The 19,682-nt window shown below is 45.5% G+C and overlaps 1 protein-coding gene across 4 annotated transcripts in view; it reads left to right on the plus strand.

The window, feature by feature from the left end:
• The window catches only part of SAP130 (Sin3A associated protein 130), a 1,096,728-nt gene that overhangs the window by 97,919 nt on the left and 979,127 nt on the right, over positions 1–19,682 (plus strand). For all 4 annotated transcript variants that reach the window (XM_069213674.1, XM_069213675.1, XM_069213676.1 and 1 more), the window contains exon 6: positions 14,931–15,058. In XM_069213674.1, coding sequence (XP_069069775.1) covers positions 14,931–15,058 — 128 coding nt within the window. The remainder of the gene's footprint in view (positions 1–14,930; positions 15,059–19,682) is intronic.

Consider the following 19,682-nt stretch of genomic DNA (forward strand, 5'->3'; position numbering starts at 1 on the left):
CAGGAAAGTGTAGGGATAGACTCCTCACACTCTCTGGAAAAGATGCAGAATCTTATGACCTCATGAAGGGTACCCTGATTGAGGGCTTTGGATTCTCCACTGAGGAGTATAGGATTAGATTCAGGGGGGGCTCAAAAATCCTCGAGCCAGACCTGGGTTGACTTTGTAGACTACTCAGTAAAAACACTAGATGGTTGGATTCAAGGCAGTGGTGTAAGTAATTATGATGGGCTGTACAATTTATTTGTGAAAGAACACCTGTTAAGTAATTGTTTCAATGATAAACTGCATCAGCATCTGGTAGACCTAGGACCAATTTCTCCCCAAGAATTGGGAAAGAAGGCGGACCATTGGGTCAAGACAAGGGTGTCCAAAACTTCCACAGGGGGTGACCAAAAGAAAGGGGTCACAAAACCTCCCCAGGGGAAAGGTGGTGAGACAGCCAAAAATAAAAATAGTAAAGAGTCTTCTACAGGCCCCCAAAAACCTGCACAGGAGGGTGGGCCCAGAGCCTCTTCACAAAACAATCCTGGGTACAAGGGTAAAAACTTTGATCCCAAAAAGGCCTGGTGTCGAAACTGTAGTCAGTCTGGACACCAAACTGGAGACAAGGCCTGTCCCAAGAAAAGTTCCACTCCAAACTCCAATCCAGGTAACACTGGAATGGCTTGTCTCCAAGTGGGATCAACAGTGTGCCCAGAGCAAATCAGGGTCCACACTGAAGCTACTCTAGTCTCTGAGGGTGGGGTGGATTTAGCCACACTAGCTGCCTGGCCGCCTAACATGCAAAAATACAGGCAGCAGCTCTTTATTAATGGGACAAGTGTAGAGGGCCTGAGGGATACAGGTGCCAGTGTCACCATGGTGACAGAGAAACTGGTTTCCCCTGGCCAATACCTGACTGGAAAAACCTATACAGTCACCAACGCTGACAATCAGACTAAAGCACATCCCATGGCAATGGTAACTTTAGAATGGGGAGGGGTCAATGGCCTGAAACAGGTGGTGGTCTCCTCAAACATCCCAGTAGACTGTCTGCTTGGAAATGACCTGGAGTCCTCAGCATGGGCTGAGGTAGAACTAAAAACCCATGCAGCCATGCTGGGTATCCCTGAACTGGTGTGTGTAAAAACAAGAGCACAGTGCAAGGCACAGGGTGAAAAAGTAGAGCTGGAGTCTGGAAGAAAGGCCCAGCCTACCAAGAGAAAAGGAAAGTCAGTTGGGAAACCAACTGCAACACAGCCAGAAAAAGAGAACCTCTCTTCTCAGGAAGAAGTTCTGCCTTCTGAGGGAACTGAGCCTTTGGAGCTTGAACCTTATCAGGTTGAGCTCTTAGGCCCAGGGGGACCCTCAAGGGAGGAGCTGTGTAAGGGACAAGAAACCTGTCCCTCTCTTGAAGGCCTTAGGCAGCAAGCTGCTGAAGAGTCCAAGGGCAAGAAAAATGGAACACATAGGGTCTATTGGGAAGATGGACTCCTGTACACTGAGGCCAGAGACCCCAAACCTGGTGCCACTAGGAGAGTGGTAGTGCCTCAGTCGTTCAGAGAGTTTATTCTGACCTTAGCCCATGATATTCCCCTTGCTGGGCATTTGGGACAAACCAAGACGTGGGAGAGGTTAGTCAACCACTTCTACTGGCCCAATATGTCCCACAAGGTTAAGGAGTTTTGCCTCTCCTGCCCCACCTGTCAAGCCAGTGGTAAGACAGGTGGGCATCCAAAGGCCCCCCTCATTCCACTTCCAGTGGTGGGGGTCCCCTTTGAAAGAGTGGGTGTGGACATAGTTGGTCCACTAGAACCTCCCACAGCCTCAGGAAATATGTATATCCTAGTAGTAGTGGATCATGCTACTAGGTATCCTGAAGCTATTCCCCTTAGGTCAACTACTGCCCCTGCAGTAGCCAAGGCCCTCATTGGTATCTTTACCAGAGTGGGTTTCCCTAAGGAGGTGGTGTCTGACAGAGGTACCAACTTCATGTCAGCATACCTAAAACACATGTGGAATGAGTGTGGGGTGACTTACAAATTCACTACACCATACAATCCCCAAACTAATGGCTTAGTTGAGAGATTCAACAAGACATTAAAAGGCATGATCATGGGGCTCCCAGAAAAGCTCAAAAGGAGATGGGATGTCCTCTTGCCATGTCTGCTTTTTGCTTACAGAGAGGTGCCACAGAAGGGAGTAGGATTCTCACCCTTTGAACTTCTGTTTGGTCACCCTGTAAGGGGACCACTTGCTCTTGTTAAAGAAGGCTGGGAGAGACCTCTTCATGAGCCTAAACAGGACATAGTGGACTATGTACTTGGACTTCGCTCTAGAATGGCAGAGTACATGGAAAAGGCAAGCAAAAACCTTGAGGCCAGCCAACAGCTCCAGAAGTTTTGGTATGACCAAAAGGCTGCAATGGTTGAGTTCCAACCAGGGCAGAAAGTCTGGGTTCTGGAGCCTGTGGCTCCCAGGGCACTTCAGGACAAATGGAGTGGCCCTTACCCAGTGCTAGAAAGGAAGAGTCAGGTCACCTACCTGGTGGACCTGGGCACAAGCAGGAGCCCCAAGAGGGTGATCCATGTGAACCGCCTTAAGCTCTTCCATGACAGGGCTGATGTAAATCTGTTGATGGTAACAGATGAGGATCAGGAGGCAGAGAGTGAACCTCTCCCTGATCTTCTGTCATCAGACCCAAAAGATGGCTCAGTAGATGGAGTGATCTACTCAGACACCCTCTCTGGCCAACAGCAAGCTGATTGTAGGAGAGTCCTACAACAGTTTCCTGAACTCTTCTCCTTAACCCCTGGTCAGACCCACCTGTGTACCCATGATGTGGACACAGGAGACAGCATGCCTGTCAAGAACAAAATCTTTAGGCAGTCTGACCATGTTAAGGAAAGCATCAAGGTGGAAGTCCACAAGATGCTGGAATTGGGAGTAATTGAGCGCTCTGACAGCCCCTGGGCTAGCCCAGTGGTCTTAGTCCCCAAACCTCACACCAAAGATGGAAAGAAAGAGATGAGGTTTTGTGCGGACTACAGAGGGCTCAACTCTGTCACCAAGACAGACGCCCATCCAATTCCTAGAGCTGATGAGCTCATAGACAAATTAGGTGCTGCCAAATTCTTAAGTACCTTTGACTTGACAGCAGGGTACTGGCAAATAAAAATGGCACCTGGAGCAAAAGAGAAAACAGCATTCTCCACACCTGATGGGCATTATCAGTTTACTGTTATGCCCTTTGGTTTAAAGAATGCCCCTGCCACCTTCCAAAGGTTGGTGAATCAAGTCCTTGCTGGTTTGGAGTCCTTTAGCACAGCTTATCTTGATGATATTGCTGTCTTTAGCTCCACCTGGCAGGATCACCTGGTCCACCTGAAGAAGGTTTTGAAGGCTCTGCAATCTGCAGGCCTCTCTATCAAGGCATCCAAATGCCAGATAGGGCAGGGAACTGTGGTTTACTTGGGCCACCTTGTAGGTGGAGGCCAAGTTCAGCCACTCCAACCCAAGATCCAGACTATTCTGGACTGGGTAGCTCCAAAAACCCAGACTCAGGTCAGGGCATTCCTTGGCTTGACTGGGTATTACAGGAGGTTTGTGAATGGATATGGATCCATTGTGACAGCCCTCACTGAACTCACCTCCAAGAAAATGCCCAAGAAAGTGAACTGGACTGTAGAATGCCAACAGGCCTTTGATACCCTGAAACAAGCAATGTGCTCAGCACCAGTTCTAAAAGCTCCAGATTATTCTAAGCAGTTCATTGTGCAGACAGATGCCTCTGAACATGGGATAGGGGCAGTTTTGTCCCAAACAAATGATGATGGCCTTGACCAGCCTGTTGCTTTCATTAGCAGGAGGTTACTCCCCAGGGAGCAGCGTTGGAGTGCCATTGAGAGGGAGGCCTTTGCTGTGGTTTGGTCCCTGAAGAAGCTGAGACCATACCTCTTTGGGACTCACTTCCTAGTTCAAACTGACCACAGACCTCTCAAATGGCTGATGCAAATGAAAGGTGAAAATCCAAAACTGTTGAGGTGGTCCATCTCCCTACAGGGAATGGACTTTATAGTGGAACACAGACCTGGGACTGCCCATGCCAATGCAGATGGCCTTTCCAGGTTCTTCCACTTAGAAAATGAAGACTCTCTTGGGAAAGGTTAGTCTCATCCTCTTTCGTTTGGGGGGGGGGGGGGGGTTGTGTAAGGAAATGCCTCCTTGGCATGGTTGCCCCCTGACTTTTTGCCTTTGCTGATGCTATGTTTACAATTGAAAGTGTGCTGAGGCCTGCTAACCAGGCCCCAGCACCAGTGTTCTTTCCCTAACCTGTACTTTTGTATCCACAATTGGCAGACCCTGGCATCCAGATAAGTCTCTTGTAACTGGTACTGCTAGTACCAAGGGCCCTGATGCCAGGGAAGGTCTCTAAGGGCTGCAGCATGTCTTATGCCACCCTGGAGACATCTCACTCAGCACAGACACACTGCTTGCCAGCTTGTGTGTGCTAGTGAGAACAAAATGAGTAAGTCGACATGGCACTCCCCTCAGGGTGCCATGCCAGCCTCTCACTGCCTATGCAGTATAGGTCAGTCACCCCTCTAGCAGGCCTTACAGCCCTAAGGCAGGGTGCACTATACCATAGGTGAGGGTACCAGTGCATGAGCATGGTACCCCTACAGTGTCTAAACAAAACCTTAGACATTGTAAGTGCAGGGTAGCCATAAGAGTATATGGTCTGGGAGTCTGTTTTACACGAACTCCACAGCACCATAATGGCTACACTGAAAACTGGGAAGTTTGGTATCAAACTTCTCAGCACAATAAATGCACACTGATGCCAGTGTACATTTTATTGTAAAATACACCACAGAGGGCACCTTAGAGGTGCCCCCTGAAACTTAACCGACTATCTGTGTAGGCTGACTGATTCCAGCAGCCTGCCACACTAGAGACATGTTGCTGGCCCCATGGGGAGAGTGCCTCTGTCACTCTGAGGCCAGTAACAAAGCCTGCACTGGGTGGAGATGCTAACACCTCCCCCAGGCAGGAGCTGTAACACCTGGCGGTGAGCCTCAAAGGCTCACCCCTTTGTCACAGCACCGCAGGACACTCCAGCTTAGTGGAGTTGCCCGCCCCCTCCGGCCACGGCCCCCACTTTTGGCGGCAAGGCCGGAGAAAATAATGAGAATAACAAGGAGGAGTCACTGGCCAGTCGGGACAGCCCCTAAGGTGTCCTGAGCTGAAGTGACTCTAACTTTTAGAAATCCTCCATCTTGCAGATGGAGGATTCCCCCAATAGGATTAGGGATGTGACCCCCTCCCCTTGGGAGGGGGCACAAAGAGGGTGTACTCACCCTCAGGGCTAGTAGCCATTGGCTACTAACCCCCAGACCTAAACACGCCCTTAAATTTAGTATTTAAGGGCTTCCCTGAACCTAAGATTTTAGATTCCTGCAACTACAAGAAGGACTGCCTAGCTGAAAACCCCTGCAGAGGAAGACCAGATGACAACAACTGCCTTGGCCCCAGACTTACCGGCCTGTCTCCTGCCTTCCAAAGAACCCTGCTCCAGCGACGCTTTCCAAGGGACCAGCGACCTCTGAATCCTCTGAGGACTGCCCTGCTTCGAAAAAGACAAGAAACTCCTGAGGACAGCGGCACTGCTCCAAAAGAACTGCAACTTTGTTACAAGGAGCAGATTTAAAGACCCCTGCAACTCCCCGCAAGAAGCGTGAGACTTGCAACACTGCACCCGGCGACCCCGACTCGACTGGTGGAGAACAACCAACTCGGGGAGGACCCTCCGGCGACTCTACGACTGTGAGTAACCAAAGTTGTCCCCCCTGAGCCCCCACAGCGACGCCTGCAGAGGGAATCCCCAGGCTCCCCCTGACCGTGACTGTCTGAACTCCATTTCCCGACGGCTGGAAAAGACCCTGCACCCACAGCCCCCCAGCCCCTAAAGAAACGGAACTTCTGTGCAGGAGTGACCCCCAGGAGGCCCTCTCCCTTGCCCAGGTGGTGGCTACCCCGAGGAGTCCCCCCCTTGCCTGCCTGCATCGCTGAAGAGACCCCTTGGTCTCCCATTGAAAACTAAAGGAAACCCGACGCTTGTTTGCACACTGCACCCGGCCGCCCCCGCGCTGCTGAGGGTGTACTTTCTGTGTGGACTTGTGTCCCCCCCGGTGCCCTACAAAACCCCCCTGGTCTGCCCTCCGAAGACGCAGGTACTTACCTGCTGGCAGGCTGGAACCGGGGCACCCCCTTCTCTCCATTGAAGCCTATGTGTTTTTGGCACCTCTTTGACCTTTGCACCTGACCGGCCCTGAGCTGCTGGTGTGATAATTTTGGGGTTGCTCTGAACCCCCAACGGTGGGCTACCTTGGACCAAAAACTGAAACCTGTAAGTGACTTACTTACCTGTTAAAACTAACAATAACTTACCTCCCCCAGGAACTGTGAAAATTGCATTGTGTCCACTTTTAAAACAGCTTATTGTGTTTTATGTAAAAAGTATACATGCTAAAGTAATGATTCAAAGTTCCTAGAGTACTTACCTGAAATACCTTTCAAATGAGATCTTACATGTAAAATTTGAACCTGTGGTTCTTAAAATAAACTAAGAAAATATATTTTTCTATAACAAAACCTATTGGCTGGATTTGTCTCTGAGTGTGTGTACCTCATTTATTGTCTGTGTATGTACAACAAATGCTTAACACTACTCCTTGGATAAGCCTACTGCTCGACCACACTACCACAAAATAGAGCATTAGTATTATCTCTTTTTACCACTATTTTACCTCTAAGGGGAACCCTTGGACTCTGTGCATGCTATTCCTTACTTTGAAATAGCACATACAGAGCCAACTTCCTACAGTAAGTGACATTTTCCATATATATATATATAGATAGATAGATAGATAGATAGATAGATAGATATGTGTGTGTATATGTATGTGTGTGTATATATATATATATATATATGTATATATATGTATATATATGTATATATATATATATATATATATATATATATATATAAATACATTTCGATGGCATGTGTAGCTGCAGATACACATGCTGTGCATATCCCGCCATCTAGTGTTGGGCTTGGAGTGTTACAAGTTGTTTTTCTTCCAAGAAACTTTTTTCGAATCACTGAATTGAATGACTCCTCTCTGTGATAGTGCGCATGGGCATCGACTCCTTTGTTAGATTGTTTTCTTTCCGCCATCAGGTTCGGACGTGTTCCCTCTGGCACTGGGATTTTCATTTCGGTACTTCTCTAAACTTTCCATCCTTTCTCTTACCGTCTGAATAGTTTTGAACGCAGTTTCCCACTGCACTCGATCTGATTGTACCGTCGGGATCAGTTAAATGCCCTTTCGGGCACCCGCACCCTTTTCTGGCCTCTTCAGGCCTACTGCATCATAGGCTCATGGATCGGACTCCATTCCGATTCTGTCCTCGGTGCCACACCAAGTTTCCATAGACCAACCAGCATGTGGTGTCTAATCTCTGCCTTTCTCCGGACCATCGGAAAGAAAGCTGTGAGGTGTGTCGGTCTTTTTGATCGAAGAAAATGTTACGTCAAAATTCAGAGCCCACCACAGGCGAAGAACAGGCACAGACGTCAGTCTCCATTCCAGATTCGGACTCCAAGTGAGATTCGGATGAGGACAGCCAGGCAATATCTGCAGCGCAGTACACGAGTGCACCAACCCCAGCAAGTAAAAAGCCATGCAAGGCCTTTGGTGCACCACTGCTTCTTAGCCATGGTCCCACCTGATAACCAACAGTTGTCGACCCACCCTTGGGTGCGGTGCCAAGAAAGGCCAAGACAGTCCCCCATCATGCTACCAGACCTGTTTCAGTGTCTGGGTGGAGCAGAAAGATATAGGCTTTTACCGCCGAGTCGGCCCCCTGCTACATCGGAGCCGAAACAGCCTCTCTCCGCTTTAGAACCCGAACTTCGGTGTCCACTTTCAGAGCCAAAAACATCATCTTATACAGAAGAAACTGGACTTTTGACTCGGATGAAGAATGCTGCCAGGAAACTTACAGAACATTCTTTAAAAGGCACAAAACATGCTTTAGAACCACCAGGGGATAAATCAGACATTCAACCCATTCTGGAGGTTATGGACAATAAACAAAGGGGAATTCAAATCCAGAAAGAGACTGGAAAAATGATTGCTTCTCCGCCTCAGCTTACCAAAAAGGAAGTTAGCATTCCAGGAAACTCTGGATACTGCCCAGTCACTGGCAAAAATTTACAAATAAAAGGAAAAGCCAAAAACTGGTGAGCTTTCGCCACCACACTTGCCCCAACTTTCCTTTTCTCTATAACCTCTTACTCCACCACCACCTTCACCCACAGAGTCTCATACTTCCTAACAGGACGAAGATAGAGGTGATACTAGTTACACCATAGATCCGTGGGATATGTATGACTCAGATCCAATCCCACCTAATGATCCTGATTTGTATCCCACAAACCATCTCTACCCGAGTATACTACAGCGTACAATCAGGTTATCTCCAGGGCAACCGCGTATCATGGGGTGCAAATGCATGCTGAATTATTAGAGGAGGATTTCCTTTTCAACGCCCTATCATCAACTCTCAAGCAGTACCAGTGTTTACCCAAGGCTCCCTGGTACGATCAAACATGCAGATGACATCTTTAAAGAACCTGTTAAAGCTAGAGTTTCAACACCCAGGATTGATTTAAAAAAAAAAAAAAAAAATATATATATATATATATATATATATATATATATATATATATATATATATATATATATATATATATATATATATAATCTCTCTACCAACAGACCCAATTTATATTTCTCAGCAGTTCCCACCAGACTCCATTGTAGTCAGTGCAGCTAGGAAGTGTGCGAACAGCCTCCTCTGGGTGATACTCCTCCGCCCTGACAAAGCTGCAAATTTTGATGCAGCAGGTAAAAAGGTAGCAACACAAGCAGCCAATCAATGCATATTGCTAATTCCCAAGCCCTTTTAGCTAGGTACGACAGGGCACATTGGGATGAGATGCAAGAATTCTTGCAATAGCTCCCCAACGAACATCAAAAAAGAGCACATCAAATAGTGGAGGAAGGGCAAGCTATCGCAAACAATCAAATTAGGTCTGCTTTAGATGCAGCTGATATTGCAGCTAGAGGAATAAACACCAGCATTACAACCAGGCAACATGCTTGGTTAAGGTCCCCAGGTTTTAAATGTGAGATACAGCAGGCGGTCCTTAATATGCCCTTCAATAAACAGCAGCTTTTTGGACCATAGGTGGACACAACCATTGGTCAACTCAAAAAGGACTAACACCAAAGGCCATGGGAGTCCTTTATACTACACCATTTCGGGGCTCCTTTCGTAAACCTCAATTTAGAGGCGGATTTAAATCACAAGCTACAGAGGTTCCACGTCCCACTCAAAACAGGGACAACAGTATTACACTAGGGCGGAGGTCTTCAAACTGGGGGGCCTCAAGTGATCCCAGGGGGGTGCCAGACTCTGGACAGAAGCAGCATTATACAGATAACACGCCTTTTGTTTTAAGCAGAAGCATGTTATTGCATTTTTAAAAAGGTAACATTACTTAACTGCAGTGTTTAAATAGGTCTAGACATATTCAAACACTGCCATCTTTAAAAAGTAATTGGGAAAAATTCTGAAGGTGGGGGGGGGTGGCGCGGCATTAGAAAGTTTGGAGACCACTGCACTAGGGAGTTTTTCAGAGGACACAATTTCAGGTCCAGAGGAAAATTCCCGGCCTCAAAGGGTCTTCTACCTCCTCAAAACAATGACTTCCCATCCATTCCACAGCAACGTACATCTCCTGTGGGAGGAAAACTGCAACATTTCCATTCTCACTGGCAACAAATTACAACAGATCAGTGGGTACTGTCAATTATCGGCAATGGTTATTGCCTAGTGCTTATCTCTACTCAACCAAACATTCCACCCCGTTTTCCCAGGCTCTCTCTCGAACACACTGCTCTGCTGAAACAAGAGGTACAATCTCTACTTCTGAAAGAGACAGTAGAAATAGTTCCCATCTGTCAGCAAGGGACAGGAGTATATTCTCTCTACTTCCTCATTCCAAAAAAGGATGGTACTCTAAGACCCATTCTCTATCTCAGCCCTCTAAATCAATATATCCTGTCAGTGCATTTTCATATGGTCACTCTACAGGATGTCATTACCTGTTATAAAACAAGATTACATGACTGCATTAGACCTAAAGGACGCTTACTTCCACATTCCTATACACGCAGCTCACCGCAAGTACCTAAGGTTTGTAATAGCAGGCAAGCACTATTGCTTCAAAGTACTACCCTTTGGGTTAACAGCACCACCAAAAGTATTCACAAAATTTCTAGCTGTAGTTGCAGCATACCTCAGAGGGCACCACATACACGTCTTCCCTTATCTAGGCGACTGGTTAATAAAAGCCAGCACCATTCTAAACTGTCAACAGCACACACAATACACAATATATACCCTACACAAATTAGGGTTCACAGTCAGTTGCCAGAAATCTCACCTTTAGGCAGCACAAATTCAGCCTTCTCTTGGAGCAATTCTGAACACTCAGTCACCATTAACCTACCCAAATTCACAACGAATACAAGCGTTTCACACCCTAATTTCCCAACTGCAGGTCAAACTTACCCAGTAAGGTTTGTCATGATGCTATTAGGAATGATGGCATCATGCATAGCAATAGTGCTAAATGCACGTCTAAACATGATACCCCTGCAACAGTGTCTCTCGCAACCATGGTCTCGGGGAGAGGGTGAACTACAGGATCTATTGTTGTTGGACCGCCAAACTTACAAATCTCTGCAATGGTGGAATCGCACCAACTTATCAAAAGAGCAGCCATTTCAGGAACCTGTGCCACAGACCATAATTACAACAGATGCATCCATGACAGGTTGGGGAGCCCATCTCAACAATCTTACAATACAGCGGGAATGGGACTCAATTCAGCAAACCTACCACATAAACCACTTGGAATTGCTGGCATTGTTTTTAGCCATCTAAGCATGCCAACCACAGATCATACACAAAACAGTCTTAATAAGGACAGACAACATGACGACAATCTGCAAAAACAGGGGGGACACACTGATCCCCATTGTCCCTTCTAGCACAAACAATTTGGAAATGGGCAATTCAGTCACATTCACCTGGTGGTAGAATACATCCCAGGGATACTCAACCAGCTAGCAGATTTCTTAAGCAGGACGCAGCAACAAATACATGAATAGGAGATTCACCCACTAGTAATATCAATTCAATATTTCTTTCAGATGTGGGGAACACTAAACATAGACCTTTTTTGCAAGAAGCGAAAATGCAAAATGACAAAACTTTGCGTCCAGATACCCACACCCTCAATCCAAGGGGCAGTGCTCTGTGGATTAATTGGTTGGGGATATTTGCTTACGCTTTTCCCCCTCTCCTGTTAATTCCATTTCTGGTCAACAAGATGTCACACTTCCCTCACTATGACACTCCTAGCTCCCACGTGGGCACGTCAACACTGGTACACAACACTATTGGATCTGTCAGTAGTACCACATCACGAGCTCCGAAACAGACCAGCCCTAGTTAATCTATTGACTCAAAACAAGGGTCAGATCAGGCATCCCAATCCCAGTATGCTCAACCTGGCAATCTGGCTCCTGAGGTCATAGAATTTGAATACCTACAGCTTCCCTCAGAATGTATGGACATTCTGAAACAAGCACGTAAACCTACAACCAGGCAGTGCTGCGCAAATAAATGGAAATGTTTTGTATATTACTGCCAACCTAAAAACATTGATCCACTTAAAGCATCAGTACAGGATATTGTATGTTATTTACTTCCTTTACAGAAAGCATATCTTGCATATTCTTCTATTGAAATTCATTTAACAGCAATATCAGCCTACCTCTGAAACAGACAACATACCTCTCTGTTTAGAACTCCTGTTATAAAAGCTCTTATGGAAGGGCTTAGAGGTATTCCACCTACAGCTCCACCAGATCTTGCCTGGAACCTTAACATTGTGCTCACAAGACTTATGGGACCACCATTTGAACCCATTCATTCCTGCGCTCTTCAGTTTCTCTCATGGAAGGTTGCTTTCCTGGCAGAAATGACTTCCTTAAGAGCAAGTGAGATTCAAGCATTCACTTTAGGGGAACCCTTCTTCCAAGTACACAAAAACAAAATAGTACTTAGGACACATCCACAATTTTTACCCTAAGAGGTTTCACCATTTCACATTAATCAGTCAGTGGAATTGCCACAGCCAGATTCAGGTGCTGAAAGAGCTCTCCACACTCTTGATCTCAAAAGAGCTCTAATGTATTATGCAGACAGAACAAAAGACTTTAGAAAATCTAAACCACTTTTTGTCGCTTTGCAACAACCTCATAAATGTAATCCTATTTCCAAGCAAGGATTAGCTAGATGCATAGTAAAGTGTATTCAAACCTGCTATCTTAAAGCTAAAAAAACAACTATTAGTAACTCCTAAAGCACATTCCACTAGAAAGGAAAGTATTTCAATGGCATTCTTAGGAAATATACAAATGGCAGACATATGCAAAGCAGCCACATGGTCCACACTACACACATTTACTAAACACTACTGTGTAGACATGTTATCGCGACAACAAGCAAATGTTGGTGAAGCAATGCTTAGAACACTATTTCAAACTACTTCAACTCCTACAGGCTAACCACCACTTAATTGGGAGAACAACTGCTTTTCAGTCTATGCACAGCATGTGTATCTGCAGCTACACATGCCATTGAGCGGAAAATGTCACTTACCCAGTGTGCATCTGTTCGTAGTATGTAGTGCTGCAGATTCACATGCGCCCTCCCTCATCCCTGGAAGCCTGTTGTCGTAGTATTTTATCATGTAAATATGTATGTACATTGCATGGACATCTTCACTTTCTATATATATTTGTCCATACACAATTCTTCACTCCTTACTTCACCCTCCTGCGGGAAAACAATCAAACAAAGGAGTAAATGACTATGCGTTCTATCATGGAGAGGAGTCGTCATTCGATCCTGTGACTCGAAAAAAGCTTCTTCGAAGAAAAACAACTTGTAACAATTCAAGCCCAACACTAGATGGCTATATGTGCACAGCATGTGAATCTGCAGCACTACATGCCACGAACAGATGTACACTGGGTAAGTGACATTTTCCATATATATCAGTCTATTCAAATACCAAGTTTCTTTCAAGAACCCAAACACCAGCAATGAGAGCTCTCGCTACACATGTTAGACGCCAGTAGAGCAGTTATTTACTATATGGAGAAAAATAGACCAATCAGGAGAGGAAAGAATCTCTGTCATTCACATATAATAACAAGGGGAAACCAGTTACAAAAAACACCATTTCAAGATGGATCACACATACAGTCCCAAGTGTGTTATGTGACAGCAAGAGTATAACAAACCAAGGACATATTTTACTCTCAGAAAAGGAGCAACATTAGCCTTTCATGCAAATATACCATTCCATGATATTTGTAGGGCAGTTACGTGGTCATCAGTGCACACTTTCACAAGTATTGCTACTGCATAGACATACACATGAACAAGGAAGCTCAAGTGGTACAAAGAGTATTGAAACATTTATTTACAAGCTCAAACTCCTCTTCAACCTAGTCACCAAGAAGATGAAAAAACTGCTACAAAATCAATGCAAAGCATGTGAATCAAGAAGAGATTCATGCTGGAAAGCGAAAAATGGTTTCTTACCTGTAAGAGTATTTTTGTAGCTTAAAGAATTTTCTGGATTCACATTCACCCCACCCACCTCCCCAGAAGATGAAGCAATGGGGGGGACAAAAAAAAAATCTGGCGGCCACGCATGGGAGTTTTTGGGTTGGGCATAGTAAGGTGTCAAGAGAGGCTGGATCAGACCGCAAATGATGGGACCGTCGACACCCAAAAAACCCCAAAAACAAAACCGAGAGGAAGACTAAGTATAAAGGAGAATTCTGGACCCCAACCACAAGATGGCAGAGTAATGCACACCATGTGAATCCAGACCATTCTTCTAGCTGCAGAACTACTTCTACAGGTAAGAAACCACTTTGTTTTGGTGTCCATAAATTCTTAACATTTTTATAAATTGGCATTGTATTTCTTGTAGTTTTTCTTCTTGAATTGTTTTGGTACTGTTTAACTGCTTTACACTATTTCCTTTGTTGAAGCCTGACTGCTCGAAGCCACAGCTAACCAGGGTTGAGCCTAGGTTTCACCAGCAAAGCCTAACTGGTACTAGAAAGGGTTGACAGTGTATTAAATGGTGAGATTTCACAGCCACACTATATAATACAGCCTAAATCCTCTCAATAGATACTTGTGGGATAGCTCCCTGTAGAGATAGATGTGTGATTGGAGTGTCATCGTCTCATGATCGGTTGTGTCTCTGTAGTCCTAAGATTTATGCAACATGGAATAATGGAATGAGACCTGGGTGTAGGTGCCTTTTAAACATTCATTAGGCTAACATTTGAGTCCCCTCCTTCCACTAGGTGTTACTGTCCTCCAGAACAATGAACTGATTTATCTGTTTAACATGTATGATCAAGTTAAAAACCTTCCCCAAATAGCAGGTGTCCTTGTAGAAAGATTTTCTTTAGTGTAACCCAGAGGCACATAAACTGAGGCATGAGATTTTCCCTGTGTCGTAGCACTCCATTCAGCAAAAGCAATCACCTGCCCTGTCTTGGAAAGAGTTGTGTAAACAAAAGTCCATGTCAGGCTGTAAGGCTTTCATCTCTCACCATCTTCATCCAGGTGGAGGCAAAATGCTGTTTTATTAAACTATAGATTCAATGTTAATTGTCTGACCAGTATGGTGTTTTCTTTCTTTTCAGGTGCTGCTGCTGCTGCTGTAATGTCCAGCTCAAAGGTCACAACAGTCCTCAGACCAGCATCTGCCCAGCTCCCAAGTGGTCCAACTGCACAGACGGCAGGTCAGCATATCATCCATCAGACAATACAAGTAAGTGCTGAACCACCATTGCTTAGTCAGGTGACCGAGACGGCTCTGCCTGAACCACTTTTGTTTGAGCTATTATCCAGTCACAGCCTAAGCCTCTGGCAGAGTGACAAGGCAAAAGCTGAATTTAGCCAGTGGACGCAAATCTCTTATGTTTTCTAAAAGTATTTCTGAACATGGGGGCATGCCCACACATGTTCACAAATGTTGCACCTATCATGTTACACTTCGAACATCTGCCTACCCTTTCGTTGTTTCTAATGGATTATCGCGTTTGTGTGATGGTTTATATTATACTGTGTAAGGTAGAATATGGCATAAGTCTAGCTTTTCGTGGTATGGGTTAGTGCTGTGTCCCCTTTATATTTATATTGTGAAACTTCTAACCACTATGCCCTCCACGTTTTTCTGTTACTAACCATGCTTTCCTAGGCATATTCAAACATAGTTTTCTTTGTCGTCTCGTGATTAAACCTTTCAATGTTGGTCTATGTTTTGACTGTGCATAAGGGTTGTGGGCCTGCAGAAAGATATTCTATTACTGCTTTAATATCCTGTTGTACTGCAGGAACTGACCATGTACCACTGGATACTTCACATTGGCCTTGTCAAATGTCTGAAATTTCTCATTCAAAAGCAAATCTCCCATTTTCACACATCATCCTTCCATCCGTCTGGTCCTGTCCACATTTCTAGCTGCCTTTTTGACATGCCTCATAATGGCTGCTGTTCTCCAGATGGTATCAACATCATATGAATGCATATTGCCTCCTAATGTTGTCTGGGATTCTGCTGCACTACAAAAGGGGTATCCTCTCTTGATATTGTGGATTTCAGAAGAGATAGCACCATTTCTGAGACTGCAATCAATTCTGTCAATAGTTCCTTTCTGTGTAAACCGTGTAGCCTCACAGCTTAGTTGCAGTGCCAGATAGTATCTTTTCACTTCCAATATTTGAAGGCCACATTCACTGTCAGATCATTTCATTGTATTATGTGCCAGACAACTGTGTTTTCCTTTATACACATGCTGTGCATTATCCTGCCATCTAGTGTTGGGCTCGGAGTGTTACAAGTTGTTTTTCTTCGAAGAAGTCTTTTCAAGTCACAAGACCGAGTGACTCCTCCCTTTCGGCTCCATTGCGCATGGGCGTCGACTCCATCTTTAGATTCTTTTCTTTCCGCCATCGGGTTCGGACGTGTTCCTCTTCGCTCCATATTTGAATCAGGAAAGTAAACTAAATTATCGGAAATTCGACGGTATTGTTATCGTTCGGTACCGAATTAGTGTATCGGCACCGACATTAAAAGCGCTCCGGTGGCTCTTCGGGGCTTCCGTTCTTCGCCGAGGCCTGGTCGGCCCGACCACACCCGTCATCCCAGACTAATGGACCGGACCCCCTTCCTCTTCTGTCCTGTCATTCGAAGTATCCTTATACAGACCAACACCGGGCCTGTAATCTGTGTTTATCACCTGAACACAGGGAGGATACCTGCGAGGCTTGTCGAGCGTTTCGATCAAAAAAGACCCTAAGAGATCGACGAGCAAGAAGACTGCAAATGGCGTTGACACCGAAAGAGCAACTCGACGTTGGAGAGGAGGAAAGCATTTCCATCCATGGGACGGACTCGGACGAATCCGAAAGTGACCGAACCTCGACGGTGCAGCGAACAGTGAGTAAACCTGCCCCGTCCAAAGCTCACACAAAGACATTTAAGGCCATGGGGACGCCACTGCCAACAGGCCATGGCTTAACCCACCGAAAAGAAGGTGACCAAACATCGGCACCGAAAAAGGCCAGAGAATTGCCGAAGACTTCCGACTCCGGTCGAGATTCCAGCACCGAACGATCTTGACACCGAGAGTTCGACTCACCCAAAGTGAGAAAAATATCTTCGGAACTGAAAGACTATATCTGAAACCTCGGTACTGAAAAAAGCGGCTTCGGAGCCGAAAAGAAGCTCTTATACAGAAGAGCAAGGACTTTCCAACCAAATGAAGGAAAGACATAGATTTGAGCAGGATTTAAGTATGGAAGAACCGGACCATACACAAAGGAGGCTACATATCCAGAAAGAGACTGGAAACATACAAACTTTACCCTCAATCAAATCTAAAAGGAAACTTTCATTTCAGGAGACAGAAATGCAGCCTAAGGCAAAGGTGGTTAGAGACCAATCCCCACCGCCAAGGGTATCACCACAACTGTCCCCACCCCACTCACCACAACTGTCACCAGTGGGAACACCTCCAATGCAGTCACCCACACATACTGGGATGACACAGGATGATGCTGATGCATGGGACTTATATGATGCACCAGTATCGGATAACAGTCCGGATTTTTATCCAACAAAGCCGTTACCTCCAGAAGACAGTACTGCATATATGCAGGTACTATCGAGGGCAGCTACTTTTCACAACATAGCAATGCACACAGAGCCAGTGGAGGATGATTTCCTGTTTAACACCTTGGCATCCACCCACGCTTCCTATCAGAGTCTGCCAGTGCTCCCGGGCATGCTCAAACACGCGAAAATGGTCTTCCAGGAGCCGGTTAAGGGAAGGGCTATCACGCCTAGGGTTGAGAAGTACAAACCTCCCCCAACAGATCCTGTGTTCATAACACAACAACTTACACCGGACTCAGTGGTTGTAGGAGCGGCAAGAAAGAGAGCAAACTATCAATCGTCAGGAGACGCTCCACTGCCTGACAAAGAAAGCAGAAAGTTTGACGCAGCTGGCAAACGAGTGGCAGCACAAGCAGCCAATCAATGGCGGATTGCAAATTCGCAAGCCCTGCTTGATCGCTACGACAGGGCACACTGGGACGAGATGCAACACATCATACAGCACTTGCCCAAGGAACACCAGAAACGTGCTCAACAGGTTGTGGAAGAAAGACAGGCCATATCTAACAACCAGATAAGGTCCGCACTAGACTCAGCAGACACAGCAGCAAGAACGGTCAACACGGCGGTAACCATTTGCAGGCATGCATGGTTAAGAAGTTCTGGATTCAAGCTAGAGATCCAACACGCGGTGTTGAACATGCCATTTAATCAGGAACAGTTGTTTGGGACGGAAGTTGAAACAGCAATTGAGAAGTTAAAAAAATACATGGGCAGGCTCTATTCCCCACACGTCAGAGGCACCTTTAGGAAACCACAATTCAGAGGAGGTTTTCGGCAACAAACATCAGAGCTTCCACCTCTCAAACCAGACCCACCTATCAGGCACAATATCAAAGGGGAGGGTTTCGTGGTTCCTATAGAGGACAATTCCCAAGAGGAAGGGGAAAGTTCTAAGCAACCAAGCCAGACCAAACAGTGACTTCAATACCACAAAACCCCAGCACTTATCACCAGAGGGGGGGAGGTTAACCGCATATTATCAAAACTGGGCACATATTACCACAGATGCATGGGTCCTATCTATTATCCAACATGGTTATTGCATAGAATTCACAAAATTCCTGCCAGATGTGCCACCAAGAACACACAATCTGTCCTAACAACACTTACACCTATTACAAATAGAGGTCCAAGCACTACTACAAAAACAAGCAATAGAGCTCGTACCCAATCATCAGAAAGGAACATGCGTCTACTCACTATTTCCTAATTCCAAAAAAGGACAAAACGTTAAGACCTATCTTAGATCTCAGAAAACTGAATATCTTCATCAAATTAGACCACTTCCACATGGTAACACTTCGAGACGTGGTTCCATTTCTAAAAAAGGAGGAATACATGACAACATTGGATCTCAAGGATGCGTATTTCCACATACTCATCCATCCTTCTCACAGAAAATACTTAAGGTTTGTAATGCACGGCGTACACTATCAATTCAAAGTGCTACCGTTCGGGATAACAACGGCCCCAAGGATATTCACAAAATGCCTAGCAGTAGTAGCCGCTCACATAATGAGACAGCACATGCACGTATTCCCATATTTAGACGACTGGCTAATAAAAACCAACACTCAACAACAGTGTCTTCTTCACACGCAATACGTCATAGAAACTCTACACAAACTAGGGTTCTCTATAAATTACCAGAGATCACATCTGCAACCATCCCAAATACTTGGGAGCAACACTCAACACACAAAGGGCAATTGCCACTCCAAGTCCACAAAGGGTACAAGCGTTCCAAAATGTAACATTGAGCATACAATCAAACCAACACTACCCAGTAAGGTTTGTGATAAAACTTCTAGGCATGATGTCCGCATGCATAGCCCTTGTCCCAAATGCAAGATTACACATGCTGCCCTTACAACAGTGCCTAGCAAGACAATGGACACAAGCACAGGGTCAACTTCAAGATCTAGTGTTGATAGACCGCCAAACACACTTCTTGCTACAATGGTGGAACCCTATAAATTTAAACAAAGGGTGGCCATTCCAAGACTCAGTGCCTCAAGCTGTTATCACAACAGATGCTTCCATGATGGGGTGGGGAGCACACCTCAACAAGCACAGCATACAGGGTCAATGGGACAATCAGCAAAAACAACTTCACATAAATCATTTGGAACTGCTAGCGGTGTTTCTAGCATTAAAAGCATTTCAACCACTGGTAGCCCACAAACACATCCTTGTCAAAACAGACAACATG

Source organism: Pleurodeles waltl, chromosome 11 (genome assembly GCF_031143425.1).
Source record: "Pleurodeles waltl isolate 20211129_DDA chromosome 11, aPleWal1.hap1.20221129, whole genome shotgun sequence".
NCBI classification, from domain to species: Eukaryota; Metazoa; Chordata; class Amphibia; order Caudata; family Salamandridae; genus Pleurodeles; species Pleurodeles waltl.